Genomic DNA, 17,181 nt, shown 5'->3' on the forward strand with positions numbered 1-17,181 from the left:
GGAGACGTGACCTCGAATGCCACAATAGTAGCACACGGGGCGGTTGATGGTGGTATCCTGGCGGGCTGGAAAGTAGGGCGGCGAGCTCGGCACACGAGGCATGGTCGCCACATAGCCAGACGACGGGTGAGCTGTGAGTGGGGACAGCGGCAGGGGTGTCCGTCCAACGACCTCCGAGTAAGACGGTGTTGAAGGAGCCACAGGATGAACGGGAGGCCGTAGTACCGGCATGGCGGCAAGCTCCTCTTTAACCATCTCGCGAAGGCCAGTTGCAGGAGATGTTGAGGGGACACCATGTGTGCAATGAGAGACGTCGCCATAAATTTCCTCGCGAATTATATCGTGAATCACCGCACGAAGGTGTTCGTCTCCAAGATGAGTAGACGCCATGTCCCGTGGAAGGCGGGTCGACTGACGTTCGTCGAGACGCTGACAAATAGAGATTACGTCTGATACGGTGTCCAGGTTCTGAAGGACAAGTGCGTTGAACGCGAACTCGCTGATGCCTTTCAGAATGTGACGGACACGGTCGGACTCCTGCATATCTTTGTCGACGCGGCGGCAGAGCGCTAGAACATCCTCGATGTACGAGGTATAGGTCTCGTTACACACTAAGAAAAAAAGGAGTCCCTGTGACCCTCTTTGGGGGGTATTTACTCGCCACAGATTTGACTCTTTATCGACCCCTTTCGCAGAGTCACGCTACTCTTATTGAAAGGGGGTCACACGGACCCTGTCACAGTAGTCACAGTAGAATATGGGTGACTACCTCCTTAGGGTCAGCACTGACCTATCTAAAGAAAAAGGAGAGTCACGGGACTCCTGCCTGATGATCATTGCGACCCTGTAACAAGAGTTGTGAGGACGCCCCTTTTTAAAGAGTCCCGTGATGCTTATGGCGACAGTCGTGGAAGTTTATGGGTGACCTTCCCTGAGATGGTCAGTAATACTGCTGGTGGAATCATTGCAGTATACGTGCAAGTGCAATTTTAGCCCACATGCATGCAGCTTCATGAGCAGTTTCATACAAGTATAGCAAAGCAAACCAAAAGTATTTGAAAATTATTTTATTAAAGACGAAAGTGATACACATTTGAATGAAAAGCCAGCTTAGGGTATCACAGCTGTTTTAACTTACAAAATAACCAGCAAATAGCCTAAAAATACAGATACACTAAGCATGTTTTACTGCTTGCTATGGCTTGTCACAATGCAGGTTTGCTAGACTAACAGGCATGATATTAAATCACAAAAACAAGTTTTGTGTTAACCAGCTTTGCATACCTGCTGGTGCAAGGTTAAACTGGTGTGGAAATAAATTGCAATAATTTTTAAAGGCTTCTTTCCTTGTTGCTGTTTTTCTAAGGCAGACTTCTTACACAAGTCCATGAAGTCAATCCAGAAATCTTCACAGGCCGTGCACAAGCGTTGCAAGGTGTCCTCGGGTCCTGGCGTCTCGGACCAGGCCTTGTCTCGGACCTGCCAGAAATATCAAATCAATGAAAAGAAATTGAACGATAAGACAAAAGCAAAATGAAATTGTAGCCAGCACAGTAAAATCATCAACAACAGGCTAACTGCCCAGTGCCTGACAAAAAAGAAGGCGAGGAGCACACCTCTTGCCATTACATTTCCTTGCTTCACCATTTGGCTTTTGTTATGAAATGTTTTGTATGAGGGAACATATGTATAATGTATGAAGTTACATATGGACACCCCAGAAATGCAAAAGCTTCAAAAATTATTGCATCCATAAAGAGGATCTGAAAGCTCCAGGGAGGGAGACTAAGAATTTATGGGTGCAAAAGGCTGCTACTCCCCCCTTTTGATGGTATGAAAATATCTATGTAAAGCTTAAAGGCAGCACGAGTAACAAAGCAGTAAGTGAACTGAGACACCTGCTGCACAAAGGGCATGCTCCACACTGCAAAACACTGGAGGGGTACAAAGTCTAACTCAAACTGTTCAGTAAAAAGCATGAGGCAAGTTGGTACATAGTTCTTAAAAAGTCGAGTCCATAGCACATGACAAAGAAGATAGGACAAGCACTTGCTTGCAACTAAGTTTATTGAGTGCATCGTCTAAAATAACACTCTTTAATAGTGGGCCGCACAATGGTAACAAAGGAATCATAGCGAAGTGTCTAAATATTCAAGCTCATTGCAATACAGGTTCACTGTGCTCCTGTTTTTTATGTAATAAACATCTGAAAGCTCCCAAATCAGTGCTTTAGCTTCTTTGCAGAAGTCAAACTTGGCCCTAGAAAGGCTTGTACTTGCATGATTCGCAATGAGTGGGTACATGCAAAAAGCCATGGGACAAATTGGATACATCGACTTTCCAGATGGGAACGACACATCATAGATCCCCCCCCATTCCCTGGGCAAAAACCGCTGGGTGTGCTGCTTGTTGCGCTTTTCTTTTGCTTTTAGGCTTGATAGCGATTTGCCTGAACCTTCTATCTACGCTTCACTGATTAACTTTAACGCTTTTTTTAAATTATTCAATACGCTGACTATATTTTCTACTCTGCATGCAATGTCTGCACCCCGTTTAGTTTTTTCCTTCAACAGTTTTTAGCTTAAGTGAAAGCATGAAGCACTAAATAATGCTTACAGTTGTAGTTATCGAGATCACACTTATTACTGATGGAAAAGAAACCTAAGTTGTCAGTACAAAGGGCACCACTGCCTTGTTACGTGCCTCGGTTTCTTCATGTTTTTAGTGGCCACAAGAAAAAATTTTAAACCACTTGTCTATTTGAATTATTGTCAACGCGTTTAGTTTCCGTACCCTGATTTTTTAACTTCTCATATAATTAAATTTGGCACAAAACTTGTTCCAAAGTTTCTAATTCCCTGGATGGGCTTTTCTGCACGAGTTGTGAGCGATGCAGTAAAGCTGACACTACAGCCTTGATGGGACATGCCACAATAATTAGTTTCCCTATCCCAATTTATTGACTTTGGATGTCCAACTTTTTGTTCTCGAACTTCTCATGCACTAGAGGGGCTTCTCTGCACAAATTCAGAGTGATGCAGTAAAGCTGACACCAGCGTTGATTTCAACTCTTTTGTTACCGCAGAAAATTGACCAGTTTTTAGGGCTCTAAGAAAACATTTCTTTTTGCTAAATGTGTTGGTTAGGCACATAGTGCAGTGGCAAAAATGCAGATGATTCAACGCCCTTGCTAGCCCCAGTTGTGTAATGTTTGCATAAATAATGATCGCAAAAAAAAAACCCAAATCAAACTTTTGTCACCGTAAAGAAAAATGAAAAAAAAAAAGAAGTTGTGTATAACAAACCACCAATAGTGGAAAAAATTTAGAATGCGCATTTTGAAGGTTTACATTAAAAAATCCTGTCCAAGAAAAAATTCACTAGTGCAAATTAATTTGTTCCCGTGGTGCGCACGTGGTGCTTTCACGCATGGTGCCCGCGTCTCGTGGTGAAGCCGAACATTCATTCCAAAATACACAATTTTGGATGGTTCTCTGAAATGGTTTGATATTATTAGGGGCCCAACTTAGTCCCCACGTGATGTAAAAACATCTTATTAAGGACTACAGCAAGCACCAGATTCACGGCAAGCAAGATATGCCAAAAAATCCGCTTGGAATTTTAAACCAATCTCAGTGGTGCATTTTTGTTGACATTCTGATCATCAATTATCTACCAGAACATCCACTTGCGGTTTATTGTCATCTTCTGACTCGCTATGGTAGCCCCGGTTTCAGGAATAACTTGCGATGCACTAGAATTGTGCCCAGCAAGCTTTCGCACGGCGAAAAGAGTGCTGCCTAACATTTTCAAAAAGGCACCATATCAAACCTTTTGGAGACTGCCAGAATAGACAGTTGCAGTAAGAAGCAACACTAGACCTCCAAAAATAGCCTCATACTAACAAAACTGGCCAGTGAACAGCTGGCAGTGTTCAAGGCTGATTGGAAATCTCTACTTGTCTGAACTGATATCCGATGACTTGGTGTTATTTCTTGAGTTTCAGCTGGAGCTGTTATCGCAAAAGTAGGGCATGAGTGAAGCGATATCACAAAAGGCGTTCTTTTTTCGAGGAATAGTAGAGGGCGACGGGGGTGCTATGGCAAATCGGCTTGAAGTTGGGTAACTGTGTAGTAGCACGAAATATTAGGTTTGCAACACACAAACAGAATGAAAACTGCTGGAAAGTGTATGAAAATGCCAGGTCCACTTGATACACATGCGGGGAACCTTCAGAAATAAGCTTTCACAAAATAAAACGACCCTTTCTTTGAACCAAAGCTCAGTAGTGGAAAGCTGGTGTCATTTCCAGGTAATTATCATCTGTCACTGCCATCGAACTGCAAAACTGGCAAAATGATTTGGTATCTTGCTGGAAGACTTTTGATCAAGAAAATTCCATAGTAATGCAGCATGACCATGAGTGGCATGCTTTTTTATCAAGCGCAGCAGCAACGCTCCCTTCTGAGAAAACATACACACCTCCCCTTGCAAAAAACTGCCATATAAAATCGGCAATATAAAGCACCGATCACCGATGATCAATGCTGTATATTCCTGATATCCATGTTGTCATTTCTCTTGCAACTAACGCATCCCACTGGTTAGTCTAGGCACTGCAGTTTTAGAATCAGTTCAAATTTTCCTGCTCTGGCTACACTGAAATTTCTGACGGCGTTTTTGAGGGTTGAGCAGCATGTGTTGTTTCGATAGGTGCCATGGCTGCTGCGCTATACAAAAAAGGATGTCACTTGTGGTTACGCTGCATTAACATTAGATTTTTTGATCAAATGGCTCACAGAAGTCAAGTATCAAATGATGTCGTCAGCTCTGCAATCCGTCTGCGTTTAAAGGTGAGAACTACCAGAAAATGACACCAGGTATGCACAAGTGAGCTTTGGTTTACAGGACGGGTAGCTTTTTTTCAGTCAAAGTATTCGTGGATGTCTCCGCATGTCTGACAAGTGCACTTAGCATTTTCAGCCCTTTTCCTGTCATTTGTTTCATTTTTGCATTGCGCAATTTATATTTGGCACTACTAGACAGAGAACTTCAACCCGATTTGCCTTAACGCCTTCGTTGCCCACTACTTTTCCTAAAAAAAGCATGCCGTTTGTGATTTCACTTCACCCATGCCTTACTTGTGCAATAAGAGTTCCAGTTGAAAGTCAATTGATAACCTCAAGTCATCGGACATCAGTTAAGGCAAAGAGAGAGAGCTTAAAATTGGCTTCAGTTTTGATTCTGTACGAGGATATTTTCGGAGGTCTAGAGTTGCTCCTCAGTAGAACTACATATTCTGACAGAGTCTGCCACAAGTTTGGTATTGTTTGTTTTCTAAAATGTTAGGTGGAGGTGCAATGCAGGAGGCTCATAGAGCTGAACGCCTTTTTCATTTGTCACGCAACAGTTACTCGGGGATAGCTAGCTGGGCACTGTTCCAGTGCATCGCACCTCATTCCTGAAAGCAGGGTTAGAAAAGTGAGCCAGAAGTATATAACAACCAGCAAGTGAAAGCTTCAACAGGTGCATGATAGTAAACTGACAGTGACCGAGTTTTGTTTTCAGCCCCAAGCAGTTTTTGTCCTATCCCAAATTTTTACCTGACCATTAATGCGATGTCAACCATTGACAAGATGTTTCTACATCATGTGGGGACAAATTAGTGCCTCTAATAATGCCAAACCACCCGATTTTTTTCAGTAAACTATCCGAAATTGCATATTTTGAAACAGAGGTAGGGCTTCACTGCAGAACGAGGGCACCACACATGGTATTATGTTTTTCATATATGACAAATTGTACTGGGCAACTAAACTTTTTTCCAAGATGTGTTTTTTATGTTTGGCAAAAATTATACTCCAAACTTTTTAAACTATTTGCGAACTGATATACACAACTTATCCATATTTGCAACGTTTGGCCAAAAACTGATTTTGTTAATTTGCGAATCTGCTCTTGTTGGAAAGGGCATCGAATAATCTGCATTTTGAGCTGATGCAGAATGTGCCTAATCAATATGTTTACACAAAAATGTTTTGTTAGACCCCAAAAATTGGTAGACTTTCTGCGATAAAAAGAAAGTTACCGCCCTGTCTGCGTGCCATATTCCGAAGTCTATTCTTAGCAGATATCAGCGTCAACGCCAGAAGTAGTGTACTTAGCGAGCATCACAATGCATACGGCAGCTTCTGGATTTTCGGGCCGTCTCGAGCGTTTTGATGTTCGGGACAGGTTTTAGTAGTAGGAAGCATCGCTTCGTTCACAGAAAAAGAATTACCTTCAAACTCTAGCTTTAATCAGCTGTCATGAGACAAATTCAACCAAGCTATTTTTCTTGGAAAACTGTTACTAAAGATAACTGTTTTTTTAGTGGCTCATTTTATTCATGACTACGTTGGCTGAAGTTGTTGAAATTGCAACTGTGTGAGAGCTTTTTATGAGTTGAATATGGGAGCGTTAACCTAATTGCTTGTAGTATTAGCATGACTAGGCCGATCTGGAAGACCATTTCGTGAGAAACGAGCGTTATCACTGCCAAAATAGCTTAAAAATACAAAACCCACCCACACATCAAGATTTTCATTGATGCCAGGGTCCGTAGGGGAAATTTAGGAGGTGTGTCACGGTGTCACAGTGGTGGCGTGGTTATCAAACCAGGTAGTTGTTTTGAAGGTTGGTAGCTAGTAGCTCAAAATATGCCTTTTTTGTCTGCTTCTTCGGGGTTTTTTTTTCCGAAGATTATTTGGAGCGAGATTATAGAGAAATCGATAGATGATTTTTGAAGACTGGGAACGATTCCAAGAAATTTAAGCAATTTCGCTGACACAACCGTTTTTCTAAAAATTCTAAAACCACACAAAGAAGCAACACTCAGTTTTTCCAAAGCTCCTGCAAAGTGATTTCATTAAAAGTAATTACTGCAGTACTTACCAGTGCTTCTCTGAAGGCTTCGATACCACTTTCATTCAGCAAAACAGGCCGCAGGACCGTGTATCCACCCCTCTTGCATCTAATGATAAAAAAAATACATATCACTGTGACATGGAAATTAATAAGATGTGGGGGACCAACAAAAGAGTATAGAGGAGGCCATAAAGAAAAATATCCACAGGGCTCCAGCTTAACAAATGCAATGTGGTAATTGCTACGTTCCTCATATTTTCACGGTGTATTAACAATTGCTTTATTATCAGGGTCTCTACTTCCGCACTACTTTCATTTAGCAGTATTAGAAGTGGAACTGGATTACAAGTTTGTGAAAAACGCGGAATTGCTGTAAACACACAGATGACGTCAGCACTGTTTCTGCAGCAAGCAAGCAATAACACATGCAGTAAAGGGTCCATAAAGACTGAATACAGCTTTGTTTAGTTTGAAAGAACTAGCTTTTCAGTACTCACTCGGCTCCCTTCCAAGCCGGAAATACATTAGTCAGAAATACGCAAGCAACACAGAATATTCTCACTGAGGCTTTGGCATGAGAGACGCAATATGGGCTAGCACTAAAAAATGTCGACAGACAAGAGTCTTCTGCCGGCCCTGCTACATTAGAGTGGCGTTTCTCCACCACGTCCTCTTAGGTGTTTTCCTAGCATTTTCTGGACATGTGTTCGCTTCTAAACTTCACTTCACATCAGACTACTGCCCTGGTCAATGAAGGGAGGAAAACTGCTTCTTCCTGTGTTGTGGTCCACAAAAATGATTAAACATATCAGATGTGCAATATACATAGCAAAAGTTGCCGCAAGTGAAGACAGAAGCCGCACCGCACATAGTGAACTCCGTCTGGAACAACTTGTATCTAGCCTGATAATTTTACTTAGATTTTGTTTCGACGGTAGGCCATATTTGGCCCCTCGCACCAATTTGAGCCCTCCGGGAAGGGGAAGGCGTTGTTGCACTCTTCCCTTCAAGTTTCCGTTCTTCTATTGCTCCTTTTGTCAATTTCTGCTCTTAAGGCTGACCAGCCCTCCTTTTCTTCTGTCCCCCATTTTACCCTCTCCCAGTCTCCTTTGCCTTTGTGCTATCGAGAATAACTGGTTTGCATGTTTTCATTTATGTTGGTTACATTGCTCACAAAACCGGAGGGTGGAAAAAAAACTTTTCCGAACTAGTGTTTGCCGTGCTCGGCATTATTTTAGTGTAACATTGCCTTGAGGAAGCTTTGTCCACTGATCAAATCTGTCTGAATATTCAAATCCTCGTTAGGGTTTCTACAGCTGTTGTATGAAGGTTTCGACGTATTCATAGTATTTCAGGATTCCTTCACCTGCTTTTCTCAACGGAATTGGCGGTGGCCAATTTTTGGGCCAGAACGTTTCGCGTGGAATGACCCATTAGTATTATGAAGCTTTGGTTTTTTTATGTGAAGCCTTTGGTGCGTAAACGAAAAGCACAAAACTGACACAACCTCTCTGGGAATAAAAAAGAAGTGACACCAAGGTTCAATTTTTAGCAATTTTCACAGCATTTTTACATCCAAAGATGCATTTGTGCAATAACAGCAGCCAACCGTTATTTGGAATTAATTTGAAATCAACAATATTTATGCGATCTCTAGGAGAGCAAATGGTGGTTATGAGCTGAACTGAAAGAACTAAGATAGAGACAAGTGTAATACAAACCTCCAAAAAGGCAAAGACCCCGTGAGCATGGACATCCACAGGACTTGAGGATTAAGAGCAGCCATACCTGATAGAGCCAAAGGTCAAGGCAAAAAGTAAGGGCAGGAGCAGTTGCAACAAATGACAATTTTACACAGACGTCAACCGCACAAGCAATTCGAAGTCTCAAGGGCCAGTCCAAAGCAGGCACAAGCAAATTTTATATCCCCTGAAACCTACTACAAACCCGCATAACCTCACACAGCCATGTCGATGAAAATCTGCAGCCCTGCAAGATTTTACCTGCTGTTATGACATGTTTCAAATGCTGGGTCTTTCCATGCCAAACAGCCAAGTGTATGGTGCTTGACACTCTGACCTTTCGGGAAAAATTAATTGTTGATGCCAAGGTTCTCTTGGCCTTGCAGGAGTGTGACACGTTCACACGGAACTCGGGAGAAAGGAAACAGAATGAGTTACAATGGCGAACGGTGAAAGGGAAACTTAGCACCAAACAAGGACACAAGGGTCAATGTGCAGCCCCCGAAATCCAGTACAAGCGAAGAGAAAAACGGAAATGCTCTCACCAACACGAGAAGCACCATTCAGCGATGTGTGCCGCGGGTCATCGTTGGTCCAGGTTGCAGCAGAGCATTGGCCCCCGAATGCATGTACTGCTCGGACAAAGCAGCACAGGCAGCACCCCGCCCTGCGTGGCAGGTGTGGTGATCCATCCTGGGTCGTGGCCACCAACCGCGGCCAGGTGTAGAACCGAGCCCGGTTGTCTGCAAGCCAACTCGCTCGTCTGGAACCTCTGGTACACAGAATCCGCAGGCCCATCTCCAGTCCTGGTTAGCTCACCAGCTTCAGAGTCCTCTGGTTCCGCTATCAGCCTCCACCCGAACCTTGTTCCTTGCTTGAGCACCTCCTCCTTAATTAATGTAGACAAGCTGATGTGTTTATGCCTCTGTAATACAGTACATACGAAATATAACGAGAGGGAAGATGAAGACTTGGTTGCTGGCTAGTTGATTTATGGCGCACAAAGACTGCGCAAAAGATGAGGGTGACAGGAAGAGCGCTGAAGCATGTCTACTTATGCAACACTGGTCTGCACGCTGGAGTAATGCCCAAGTGACAACATGTCTGGCAGACAATAATGATGCAAACAGGCGACTCACTAAATACAGAAAGTACACTCTGAGTGTGTGATCAGGACATGTAATATTTTGCACAGCTTTATGTCGGGCTAGTTGGTGTAAGCTTTTGAAGGTAAGTTGCTCTTGTTACGATCACAGAGACGGGCACAAGAAAAACGCACGCTTTCACGAGAAGATGGCGCCGTCTACTCGTGAAATTGTACGTAGTTTTCTTGTGTCCGTCTATGTGATCATAAAAAGCACAACCTACCTTCAAAAGAATATTTAGCATGCTCCAGGCTTCTTTTGATGCCTATATTAAAGGATTCATTTTGCATTGGGGCCTATTTTCTTTACCTGCAAATATCGCGCGAACGTGACAATACAAGCCAATATGCCATTCATAATGGCTTTTCCCCATAAAAAGGACACTAAACGGTCCCAACAAGTTTGCCTATACGGGCAGACCAATGTTAAAAATGACGCTGCACCAAAGGGTTCAAAACGATTTACACCCCCCATGTACTGTTTTTTTTTGTAGTTCAGTTTGTTATTTCACGAAACGTCAAAGAAGAAAACTACAGAATAAAAAGGGAACACTTGACACACTTTTGAATAGCCTGCCATTGCAAACTAGCGCCGTGTATTACAGAATTGTACCGCTCCGCCCAACAGTCAAATGGTATTCTGCGACCGATGGTGCAAAAAGCAGCCGTTAGACAGCGAACACAACAGTAGAGCTAGAGACAAGCTTGACGTGGGCTAATGGACGAGGGCAAAAGGAGGGTGTGCTGAAGAATACGGACGGCATGAACAAGTTAGAACAGGCGCCTCGTAGGCGCTATAAAATACCCCTCCTCCCCACACACACACACCCCGAGACTTAATTCCCTGCGGGGCCACATGTCCGCCTTTCACCTCCAATTTCCACGTATATGAATTCTGTGCCCCTGTGAACTCTACGTGAACTCAAAGACGGGCTTCGTCATTAGCTCGTGAAGCTTGGCAACGTCAGGCGTTGTGGAACTGCCGTACTCGCTCGCTGGCGCGCGGCCCGAACTCTCTCTCCGTGTCCTGCATTTGCATACTATTTTATCCCCCTTGCACATTGCAAATTCTCATCTGTTTAACTACATTTCCTGCGTCCTCACCTCTTGCCAACTTTTTTTTTTTCCCCGACAACGCCGCCAGCACACAGTCAACGCGTACGCTGTAGGGGCGCGTTGGCGAGCGAGTGCGGCCACAGAACAGGGAGTACGGCAGTTCAACGACGCATATCGCGGCCCGCAGACCGCGAGCAGCCGCGAGGAAGGACGGTCGCGGCGGCGGCAGCCGGTCTCGCGAGCGCGATAGCTTCGAAGCGCACTTCACGGAATTAACAGTGTCAAATAGGGAGGAGGGGGCGAAGGAGAGATTTCACAATGCTTACGAGGCGCCAGGCAGCAAGCAAACAAGCACAGCATATGCAACTTTTTCGGCATGAGTCCGGAAAGCTAACCGAGACAACTATTTCACTTGGTATTATTAGCAGGGACAGTACTCACGTGAAAAAACACGATGACACAGCCTTTGTTCCGGCTTCGCATTCAACCGTAGCACGCCGTCGACTTGCCGAACTGAAGAACTCTAGTAGACGATTTCAGGCGGTGCGCAATCAATTCCGCACAGCAAATTTCATACCGGTGTCACGCCGTTTCCATCCCGCAGCGGTTTTGATACGCGAATTCGACAAAAATGCGTCAACTCGCCCCGCTGCCTTCGCCACCTTCGCGCCACTCACTGGCTTACTCCACTTGGCTCGCAGTGGATTCTATTGATTCGCGTTGTCTAAAATATTTGCATTTGTATTCTTGTTATTGAGTTTTAAAGCAAACGCTAGACAAAAGAAATCTGGTTCTGGCAGGAACTTTTTATATATGTACGTTTTACGTAATGTACACAAGTTTTTATAAAACGAACGCAAATCAGTCACGTGACTACTTGGCGGCTTTTTTAAACGCACTGAAAGAGGCGACGCTCGCACACAGGTTCAAATATATAATAATTGTGGGAAACATGCATTAATCATTTAAATAAAAAGATTGTCGCAATATGATGTAGTTTTTATTGAATAAAAGCAACTACAAGTAAGGATTTGAATGGCTAACACTTGAATTCTGCTTTTTGGTCGGTCAGCTTTGTGTAAGTTTACGCGACATCTGAACACAGAGCTCTGTACTCGCGCAAGTACGATGCCTAACATCGACATGTACTTAATGTACAAAATTTCTAGTGGCCCATGAAGCATTGAACATACTGCTTAATTGGTAAAACGCGAATGAGAATAACATCTGCAGTAAAGTAGGCTTTGTTGCACGACAACGAAGCTTTGCAAGAAAGCAGGCGCGCAACATTGTGCATAAAGAGGCTGAATTGTAGAGCGGCAGAATTGTGGCGCAAAAGCTAGTTACACACACACACACGCCACACGTCCTGATATTCTCCCGCCTATTTTGTAGGGTTCCTGAGAAGGCCATTTAGTTGCGTAGCAATATATATTACGAAGCATAGTTTTATTCGTGTTCTTATTCGCAGAGCGTTATCCGGTGCACAGTTGGCAATGTTTTTAACGTAGAAAATAGACAACCCATTTAAATCATATACAGAAGCAATGTCAATCATACTTTCTGCTTATTTCATCAACATTGAACAGCATTGCAGTAAAGACTTTAATTCGTATATATTAAGTATATTGTGTTATTGTTACATGTGGTTTTTATGCAATGTTAAAATATTTGCTAGTCTTTGCGCACTTTAGCATTTTCATTCGCCCATAGTTACCGACAATTGTAAGAACAAAATAATTTGGCTACCACAGGTATGGTATGTATTGTAGATGATTGCTTTCTGATACGACATATTCAAAAAAATTGTTAAAGTGAAGCTCTCTATGCCCACTCATGGCGCTTTTACGCCTGTACGCACTGCAGGAAAGCCAGCTTTATCAAATGGGAGGGCTTATGGTGGTGATGATGATGATGATGATAAACTCAGCGCAGGAAAGCCAACTTTAAACAATGGGAGGGCAAATTGTGGTGTAGTTGTTAAAACGCGAAGTAGGAAAGGCAACTGTACAAATTTTGAGGGCACATATTGAAAAAGAATAATAAGAAGACGAAGAGGAGCAGGATGAAAAAGGCGAAGCTTTCTCCGATACAAATGAAAAGTCCACACTCCTATCCGCCAAAGTCCAAATCAATGACAACACTGAGCTAACCGAAGCAGCACATTCAGATGACCCAATTACACACTAAAAATCATAAACACCACATTAGCTTAGCTCAGCACTTTGCATTGTGGACTTTGCGTTTGTATCGTAGAAAGCTTGGCGTTTCAACCTTGTGTGTTCCATAAACAGCGTTAGATTTTTTATGCTTTACAGTATAGGAAATCAAATTTTGTACCGTTTTCGCAGAAGCGGACAAAGTCACGGGACACACACCTGTGTGCCCTTACTTTTCATGTTTTTGTATCTGCGCCACTAAATCTTGCAATACGGTAGCAACAAACCTAAGTATCACTGTGGAAATTCAATCAGTCAATAAATATATGCTAAAAATGCTGTTGACCCGTGACTCCCATTGCAAAGTGCAAGGGTCCCGTGACCCCTACCTGTTTTAAAGAGGGTCGTGGAGCGTAAAAGAGAGTCTTAGTAGAGTCTAAGGGAGTCATTGCAGCGACGACTCCCTTTGTACTCTCTTTTTTTTAGAGTGTAGCTTGCTGCACACGGACATCCAGTAACCTCTTTGCGTTGTCGCTCCGAGCTTTAGTGGAGCCAAAAATCTTTCGCAGCTACGTAGTGAAGCCAGCCCAGTCAGTAAAGTCGTGCGGGTGGTTTAAATACCACGTCTCAGCGACATGTTTGAGAGAGAAGCCGACGTTCAACAATTTGTGGAGATCATCCCACCTATTGAACTGGCTGACGCGGGTGTAACTGTCCAGCCACTCCTCGACGTCTTCTCCCCGAAGACCATAGAAGTGGGGCGGGTCGCGCTGGGGACTGGTCACGATGCATTGCAGGGGCGTGGAGACAGCGCCACTCGGAGTATCTTGCGACATGGGCATTGGTCCCGAGGGCAAGCGGTGACCGGAACGGAGCTCCAGGGGTGTCGAAGGAGAGGTACAGCTCAGGATCGAGTTGCAGCTCCACCACTTGTGAGGCCATAGGTAGGAGGCGACCAGACCGTGGCTTCGTAGCTCCTTTATTCGAAGGCGAGTCGAAGAGAACCCCAGATGGCGATCAAGCCCAAGCGCTGATGATGATCTCCGAAGAAGCAGGATCGTCGATGATGATGAGTATGTACAAGGAATGAAGAAGTGATCACCTCAAGCCGGTGGTGATGATAGTGAGCAATTGCTGCTTACGGTGGCAGACAAGCTGTAGCCTCAAACAAAGCTCATAATATATATATATATATATATATATATATATATATATATATATATATATATATATATATATATATATACAGAGATTGATTGATTGATTGATATGATGATTAACGCACCAGCGCTACAGAGGCGATAAGCGGGCGCCGTAGTGGAGGTCTCCCGATTAATTTTGACCTCCTGGGGATCCTCAACATGCGCTGAAATGTCGACGCACGGGCGTTTTTGCTTTTACCCTCCATCATAAAATCGGCCGCTGCGGCAGGGATCCCAAGTCACCTACTCCGGTTATATTCGAAGTACATTAACACGCTTAAGCATAGTTTCGAGGCCTTTTCAGAGTGCCTCTTTAAGTGTGTTCAGGCGAATGTATTTCTGTTATATTTCCACCGCATTTTATTTATGATAAGCTCGCGAAAGAATTGTGTCTTTTCAATTTATTCTGTATATCTTACGCATACATTGGTGCGGTTCTGTGCACTTTTATTCTTATTAAAGAGTATTTATTTGTACCGCGATTTCCCCACATTTAGAAAGATGCGTTGTCAATATCTTGTAAACATTCGAAAACATCCCCGTCGTGGGGGCTAATATGATGAGGCGTCCTGCTGCTGAGCTGAAGGACGCGGGCTCGATTCGTGGCCACGGTGGTTGATTTTTTGGTGGAGGCGTAAAGCTGAAACGTCCTTAAAGATGTCCAGGCTGTCGAAGTAATTGCTCCGCCCTCCCCATCGGCACGCGTCGTTCTTAGTGTAGCGTCGACGCGCTAAACCGCGTAATCATCAACATTCGGAAAATACATTTTTACTGTACTTATAATGTATTTAAACAACAGCAACCACATTAAAAATGCAGTTCAAGTATCCTTGTACGTATTTCAAATATATTACTTTCCCTAGGGGCCTGGTGAAGCACCTGCCAAGTAATTCCGACTTCTGCTCTGCGCACCAACCCGTCGAGTTCTTTTTCTCCCGTCTCGCTCGTCTTTGGATCAATTGAATGAACGTTTGTTTATGCACATTATTTTTCCCTCCTTCCTACTGCTCGTGCGCTCTCTAGTACCGTGCGCCATCTATTAGCGCGCCATGTATGGGCGCTATCTTTCGGCGGGAAGAAAAGTCGAACCATAGACTAAGAGATAGGCCAAATTTTTCTCGCTTCACTATCCCAAGAAAGACTGTCGTTGTTGAAATTGCTGATTACTAACAAAATATGCAATAAAGATGCAAGAATAATTATTCCTCGAGTGTCTTACTGTGCGTAAGAGTACAACGTCCAGTGCCCGTCGTGATATCAGGGTTCTAGTCTTGGTACTATATGTTACATCGAGCTAGCCAGACGCAGTCTGAAATGCCGAGTCTTTTTCTGGGTTTATAGGGTAGTAATGCGAAGGAAAGTTTGACATCTACCTGAATGCAGCCATACGGCTACAAAGGAAAACTAGACAGCTTCCTGAAAAACTTCGCGGTTGAAAAACAATCCATTATGGTCCAAGATTTGAATCCTAGACCAGAAAAAAAGTGTAGAGAAAAAAATGCGAAATAATGTAGAACTTCATTTACAATGCGGACAGATCAAAATATAGGATTTGTTAGTGAGGTTATAGACAAAAGCAGCGCGAATATAAATTTTTTTGTTCGAGTCTCACCACGTTGTTCGGTCCATGTAAATCCACAAATTCTGACTTGATATAAAGCAAAAGAGCTTAACAATGCATTCAACGCGGTCTGTAGCTAACACTGCATGTTAAAACAAACGCCAGTTAAGATTGCCGCAGCAGCCCCTAACTCATTCAGTTTCACACATAGTACAACTTTTGCGGTGATGTACTAAAAAAAGCGGACACAATATTTTTATTGGGGGATGTGGAGTGGGATTTGCCTCTGCTACATAACCACACAGCGGAACATTGCGGATCCTGGTTATGAAGGTAGGCCGAGTATGATTTCTGCGTGCATGTACCATAGCAAGAATGATAACTTGTTGTTTCACCGGTCGCATGATGTCTCTTGATAAATCTCAATGCAACACTCGAAAGCCACGCATTCGACATTACGCCACGTTATGACGTTACCCAGTAAAAGAAGGCTACCGGGTTTTCGTTGTTTGATTTTTTATAATAGCTTTTCGTGCATTACTAGAGCATACAGTTTTTACAATTGGTCAAACTTGCTTCCTCACCTCTGTTCAATCTCTCCGCTTCTCTTTCACACAATATTGCAGGGGCACTACGGGTTCACTCGGTTTGTTTTATTTACACCATCGAGTGTAACATCCTCCTCGTGGGAGAAATTACTATGATTACAAAACGTCACTTCGCAGTAATTTCTCCGCGTCAAACTGGTTAGCGAAAATTATTCGGTTCGTCGGCGAAGAATAACGTTGCACATGAACAAAATCTTCCTTTCTTTTCATAATACTATGCTGCTATTCCTACAAGGTGCCATGTACAAGTTTCAATAAACTCTGCTTGTTATTATTTGTCATAAAAACCAACTCCTATAGTTCCGCTAATATCACAAACTTTACACTGTGGCTGACATCCAAGGGGTAGTATTTTGCACGCAGGGTAATATTTCGGGCTAGTAAATCCCCAATTTTAATGACGCTTGTTTATCTTGGGTTACTGAAACCAGTACATGTTCGTATGCGCGTATCTCTCTCTGTCTGCTATTCAGTTAAGCCTTCTAGCCAAAATATATGGAATAATTGAAGGAGAGTTTTATGTAGGAAAAACGTTTCCGGACCACCTAATGTGGAAACCCACTTCATACTTTTCAACTCTCTGAAGCAAAATGAAAAAAAAATAACAATATTAATAAGTAATAAATGTTATAAAATATTTTAAATACTATTTAGTATAAAATAATTAAATATTATAATATTTTAATCTTTAAAAAAGAAAAAGAAAAATAATCTGCTGTTTGCAAAGTTTTTTTAATACACACAGATGCTGCTTCCTTTTTGCAATCTTGAAACAGCTTTGACCCAAAAATGCATTGACAGCA

At 43.1% G+C, this 17,181-nt stretch overlaps 1 protein-coding gene across 1 annotated transcript; it reads right to left on the minus strand.

Moving 5' to 3' along the window:
• Nucleotides 1-1,081: 1,081 nt before the first annotated feature.
• On the minus strand, nucleotides 1,082-11,794 carry LOC144147157 (uncharacterized). The gene is made up of 5 exons (XM_077679230.1): nucleotides 11,290-11,794; nucleotides 9,194-9,573; nucleotides 8,628-8,694; nucleotides 6,934-7,012; nucleotides 1,082-1,479 (listed from the first exon to the last, which is right to left on the minus strand). Exons 2-5 carry the CDS (start codon nucleotides 9,444-9,446, stop codon nucleotides 1,267-1,269), a joined length of 612 nt encoding a protein of 203 aa, XP_077535356.1. The 5' UTR covers nucleotides 9,447-9,573; nucleotides 11,290-11,794; the 3' UTR covers nucleotides 1,082-1,266.
• Nucleotides 11,795-17,181: the final 5,387 nt, after the last annotated feature.

This window comes from Haemaphysalis longicornis, unplaced genomic scaffold (genome assembly GCF_048455015.1).
Source record: "Haemaphysalis longicornis isolate Haplotype H1 unplaced genomic scaffold, Haemaphysalis longicornis Haplotype H1 scaffold_7, whole genome shotgun sequence".
Taxonomy (NCBI): domain Eukaryota; kingdom Metazoa; phylum Arthropoda; class Arachnida; order Ixodida; family Ixodidae; genus Haemaphysalis; species Haemaphysalis longicornis.